Source organism: Hypanus sabinus, chromosome 9 (assembly GCF_030144855.1).
Source record: "Hypanus sabinus isolate sHypSab1 chromosome 9, sHypSab1.hap1, whole genome shotgun sequence".
Taxonomy (NCBI): domain Eukaryota; kingdom Metazoa; phylum Chordata; class Chondrichthyes; order Myliobatiformes; family Dasyatidae; genus Hypanus; species Hypanus sabinus.
Window position 1 is genome coordinate 39,241,029 of NC_082714.1, and position 5,573 is coordinate 39,246,601.

At 44.1% G+C, this 5,573-nt stretch overlaps 1 protein-coding gene across 2 annotated transcripts; it reads right to left on the reverse strand.

Annotated features, from left to right (window-relative positions):
- Nucleotides 1-1,709: 1,709 nt before the first annotated feature.
- LOC132399280 (UDP-glucuronosyltransferase 1A7-like) lies at nt 1,710-4,730 on the reverse strand. 2 transcript variants are annotated; one of them, XM_059979504.1, is made up of 2 exons: nt 2,705-2,843; nt 1,710-2,562 (listed from the first exon to the last, which is right to left on the reverse strand). In XM_059979504.1, exon 2 carries the CDS (start codon nt 2,545-2,547, stop codon nt 1,732-1,734), a length of 816 nt encoding a protein of 271 aa, XP_059835487.1. In that variant the 5' UTR covers nt 2,548-2,562; nt 2,705-2,843; the 3' UTR covers nt 1,710-1,731. The 2 variants fall into 2 exon arrangements, with proteins under 2 accessions (XP_059835487.1, XP_059835486.1); XM_059979503.1 differs by having other exon boundaries at nt 1,710-4,730.
- Nucleotides 4,731-5,573: the final 843 nt, after the last annotated feature.

The following is a 5,573-nucleotide window of genomic DNA, read 5'->3' on the forward strand; positions in this document are numbered from 1 at the left end:
CTGCAGAATGAACAAGAGCAAAACGACAGTGTGGGAGTAGATTGTAAGGGCTTCTGAGTTTTTCCCCCTGTCTCAGGTACAAAGGGACAGGTTTTTGGATCAGCAGCCCAGGGTAACAGGGAGAGAATACTTTGAGATCTTGGCGCAGAAAATTATAGTTTAACCCGAGATTTGGGAATAAATGCTTGAGTTTATTGGGGTTTTTGTGCGCCGACTCTTAGTCTTGGGGGGATATATTGGAGTATTAAAATATTATGGAGGATAAAAGTTGTATTATTTGCTGCGTAACCAAAACTATGTAGTCAGCTTGCTATGCATGTAACCAGAATGAAATCTTAAAATGTAGAAGACAATGGTGTGTTAATGAGAGAGGCAGCTAAGAGATGTAGATTAGAACATAATTAAGTCAATGGTACGTGTGAAACTGGACCAGGAGATTGCAATAAAAAAATGCCGTGTCCAGAGATCGGTGGGCCATCAGCGACCAGCTCAATGACTGTCTTCAGCTTTGATTTGCAAATTAAAGTTTAACCCTTCTTGAAGGATCTTCTGCGTCTTCTGGTCATTTGTGAGAATCGAAAAACCACGACAGTTCCCTACCAAATGTACTACTCGCCCTCCGTCTCTTTTTTACTCTGACATCAGCGTTACCGTAGCGCAACAATTCCGCTGTTTATTTTAAATTTATTTCTGTTTCTTTATTCACTGGACAGGTTAGCAATTTGGACAATCGACTTTACACTTGAACTTATTGGCATCTGCCGCTCTGAGTACGTTGAAATACCGTCTGCCTGAGCGCTATTCGTGCCTTCCAGCTGTTGCAAACCTGTTCAGGCGTCGCTATTCGCCCGCTCTGTGCGGAGACCGACGGCAAAATGCACGTTTGAACAGGGGTCTGGTCGAAACTAGTTCAAATCAGATTCAATTATCAATATACCTCCGCTACCGCCACGCTTTCACGTAGAAAATTAGAGTCACTATTGGCAGTGAGACAAAATCCCATCTGATCTATTTTTGAAACCTTTATTTTAACTCAGTAACCATCAGTAACAGATTCTCCTAGAGGAGTAATCGTCCTCTGCATGTCCACTCAGAAAGACCTATCAGGGTTTTGCATTTCAATCATGACGCCTTTTACTCTTCCTAACTTCGGCATACGCAAATCTAGTCTGTTCCGCCTTGCTTTTTAAGACATACCACCCATGCTACTGAAGTTCTTAGATTTCAAATATCTAGATCAGGACAGAGTACATTACTCCATGGCTGGCATCAGCTGCACGTTATCTAACATGCGTAACATTGCTAATTTTTAATTTGATTTCCCTAATCGTGAACACTAACATGTGGATTATATTCAGGCTGGTAGCCTAATATTTAGAGGATATCAGCTATTAATAAACTGGTTGAATGAGAAATGATTTTCATGTTTACTGACAATCTGAAAGGTAGAAGGGAAGCAAGATGGAGGGGCGAAACAAAAAGTTTACACGTGGGATATATGCACATTAAATGAGTCGGGAAAAGTAGATCGAAGAAGCAAAATGTTGGGGAATAAGATATTGCTCAATTTGGCAATAAGAATAGCAAAACAGTATTGCTGATAAGCGAGATTTAGTTATCCTTTAGATTAAATTGTATTTGGCTATTGATATCATAGAAAATGTTCTGCAGTTTTGCAATAGGAGATTTCGAAAATGAACGGACTCTCGTTCCATCTGTCACTCTCTTTATTTAGTCCCTTTTCCTCTTCCTCCCCGAACACAATTTGACAAGTAAAACGTTAAATAATTTAAATACAAGATAAAGGAAAAGCCCTATGAAAACCACAATAATGGTAAACACATCCAGTAAGTGGTACTGATAGAATGGCAGATCATTACCCGCGGCTCTAAAATGAGGAGCCCCCCGGTGCCTTATTGTGTATTCAATCCAGAAAGCAGCCAGCTCCATTGGCCGCACTGGAACGTCTCGGTGCAAGGCGGATAATCGTTTCATGTTCTCTGCATAGGAAGGGTTTTCGATGACTGTCTTCACTGCATGGAAAATATCATCGCTTTTAATGTGAGCCAAGTCTAACATGACCGCTGCTCCTCGGGTTTTGAGACGCAGAAGGTTATCATATTGATCAAAAAAAATTGGAATACCAACCACGGGGACCCCATGATAAATGGCCTCATAAAGCCCATTCTCACCGCCGTGAGTGATGAGCGCTCTTGTCTTTGGATGACTCAGCAGGTCATTTTGTGGAAACCAGCTCAAGGTTTTCGTGTTGTTTCCTAAATTCGGGGGTAGCGCTCCAATATACCGCCAGATGACCCTCTGAGGGAGTCTGGCCAGTCCTGCCGCGACCTCACTCGCCGCTTCTGGAGGAATAGTGCCTACTATACTTCCCAAGGAGAAGATCACCACGCCATCCTCGCCAGAATTGTCCATGAATCGCTGCAGATCAGCAGGGAGCGGTCGCCCCGGACCGCACTGGATACCTCCGATGTAAATCAGGTTTGGCATGGTCGGCCGGGGATACTCAAAAACAAAATCAACCTTCATTAAGACGATATCAACCTTTCGATAAAGTTCTTCCACGGTAATTTCATCATTGAGGTAAAGCTGACAAAGCCGATTGTAAGCTGGGTAAACGTAGAAGTGGTTTATGAATTTAGACAGTCCGTACACCAGCACGTTCTTCAATCTGTCCACAAGCGACATTCTGTCGCTCAAACGTGAATTGAACATGGGCACAAAGGAAAGTGGCGACGAGGCTAAGCTTAAGTGGACGTCCTCGGATATCGTCCACCTGCCGAAAAACACCAGCGGTGTGTCAAGTACATGGGACAGCATGGCACCGGCTGCATGGAAAGGGTCTGCCAAAACGACGTCAAATCTTCCAGCTTTCAGCCGATCCATCAAAGCGTGATCCTCGAACAGTCCCTGAATGAACCGAGAAATCACTTCAAAATTGAAGGAGAACGTTCCTATCAAGGTGCGGGCAGCGGAGATGCTGGAGAGGAAACCATCTTCCACGTATAAGAAGTTGAAGATAAAATCATGAACTTTGTCTTCTGTAAGAGCCTCATGTGCCTGTTCTCCCGAAATACGGATAGTTTCCATGGTGAAAATTTCGGACGTTGCTTCAATCTTTAGCGAACTGCTGCCCCTCAGCACCGTCACCTCGTGCCCCCTTTGCACCAGTTCCAGGAGCAGGGATTTCATGATGATCCAGTGGCTCCAGTCTGCGGAGATGGCAAGGATCCTGGCAGCTTCAGGGCTGGGTCTCCGTGCGGAAAAAAAACGTTAGAAAGTACAGCAGAATGGTCTGAAAACCCGCTCGGCTTTTCCTTGACATTTTCGGCTACGAATCTCAAAGAGAAAGTGATTGTTTTCTTGTGCTGAAACCTGTACTGCAAATTGAAAGTGCCTTTCTTGATCAGTTATTCACGCGGGCTAACACTTCGCTCTGTGCCAGCAATCGGTCCACTTTTGTATTCATGTCCATACGCAGTTTGATAGGAAACTCGAGCCCAGTTACAGTGTTACGGCGTATTGCGGAGTTAAGGTGTCTAGCAAATATTAATTTCACCGGTAACCAATCCTCAGACCTGAACGTGGATTGTAGATTGAATTTTAAATGTAGCCCTGAACAATAGAACAACAAAACAGAAGAGATGGTTGTTGACTTCAGGAGGGCACGAAGCGACCACTCCCCGCTGAACATCAACGGCTCCTCGGCAGAGATCGTTAAGAGCATCAAATTTCTTGGGGCTTATCTGGCGGAGAATTTCATCTGGTCCCTCAACACCAGCTCCATAGCAAAGAAAGCCCAGAAGCGTCTCTACTTTCTGCGAAGTCTGAGAAAAGTCCATCTCGCACCCCCAATCCTCATCACATTCTACAACGGTCGTATTGAGAGCATCCTGAGCAGCTGAATCACTGCCTGGTTCGGAAATTGCACCATCTCGGATCGCAAGACCCCGACATTTACACTACACGCTGCATCCGCAAAACAAACAGCATTAAGAAGGACCCCACGCACCCTTCATACAAACTCTTCTCCCTCCTGCCGTCTGGGAAAAGGCCCCAAAGCATTCGGGTTCTCACGACCAGACTATGTAACAGTTTCTTCCCTCAAGCTATCAGGCTCCTCAATACCCCGAGCCTGGACTGACACCTTACTGCCCTATTGTCCTGTTTATTATTTATTGTAATGCCTGCACTGTTTTGTGCACTTTATGCAGTCCCGGGTAGGTCTGCAGTCTAGTGTAGTTGTGTTTTTTCTCTCTCTCTCTGTTGTTCTTTTACGTAGTTCAGTCTAGTTTTTGTACTGTGTCATGTAACACCATGGTCCTGAAAAACTTTGTCTCATTTTTACTATGTACTGTACATAGCAGTTATGGTCGAAATGACAATAAAAGTGATCTGACTCGACTTGACTTAGTTCTCCTGCAGACATAGCCAGCATTTGATTGCAAACCAGACAATACTGATTTAACATTCAATCTGGGTGTCTGGAGTATGGGTGCGAAGAAGCAGGTTTGTGAAAGCTATATGTAATTCAAAGGAAGCATTGTAGATACATTGTAACTATGGATTTGTCCTGCAGTTACTTTTGATCTCTGGCAAATAAAAATGTAATGTAATATTGGGGCAGGAGTCCTCTTCTTCCAAGTATGTCAATATGAAGTCTGCTGCTCGCTTTTATTGAATAAAACACCTCTAAATCCACTAGCTTCAGTCACTGTCTGGTGAAGTTGCAACACTGGGTGGCGGGGGGTGGCCGCTCGTGCGAGATTCGCTGGTGACCCATCGTTTGGTCTGAGATCTCAGCAGTCTGAGTGGTTGAGTGTTTTCAAAATATGCATTCACGCTTGATTCTCTTCAGGAAAGTGACCAAGGGATCATGAAGTATGACAAACATGGCAGAGAGCTGAAGTGGTAGATATGAAAGTAATGTGGTGCGACTAAGTGCATGTATGTTGATGTAAGAAACTAGACATTGCTGTGTTAATTTGGTGAGACATGGCTGTTCATTGCGGAGTGTGGTTACTAACCATTTGAGACAGCAGAGGGGTACGCGTATACTCATTCAGGGAAATGTATGACAGCAAACTTGTTTGCAGGTGCATTTGTGTGTCTTAAGAATTATTCTGTAACCTTGGTGCAAGTGCTTTTAAATTCAAAGGAATTCAACAGGCATTATGAGTTCAAGCGCACATAAATTGCAAACGGTAAAGTATGTAATCTGTGGTTTTAATTATATTCTGTTTAATTTTTACCCATTAGTTATCTTTTGCTTAGTGTGAAAAATAGTGTGAATATATTGGAGGGAGAGATTTTACCCAAATATATCTGTCGGGACAGCACCAATTGAGGTTAGACTACATCTCGTCAAGGAACATTATGAGCACAGCCAGCCCTTGATCTTGATTACGACCATCCATAAGCCCTTCACATCCAAGCAGAGCCTTTTGTCACAGAAGCAGATCCCTCTCTCTCTCTACCTCTCCCCCTCCCTCTCCCTCTCCCTCTCCCTCCACCTCTCCCTTCCCCCACTCTCTCTCTTCCTCTCCCATGCCCTC

Coding starts and splice junctions, on each gene's coding strand:
- LOC132399280 (XM_059979503.1), bottom strand. CDS start 3,210: ATGAAATCCCTGCTCCTGGAACTGGTGCAAAGGGGGCACGAGGTGACG.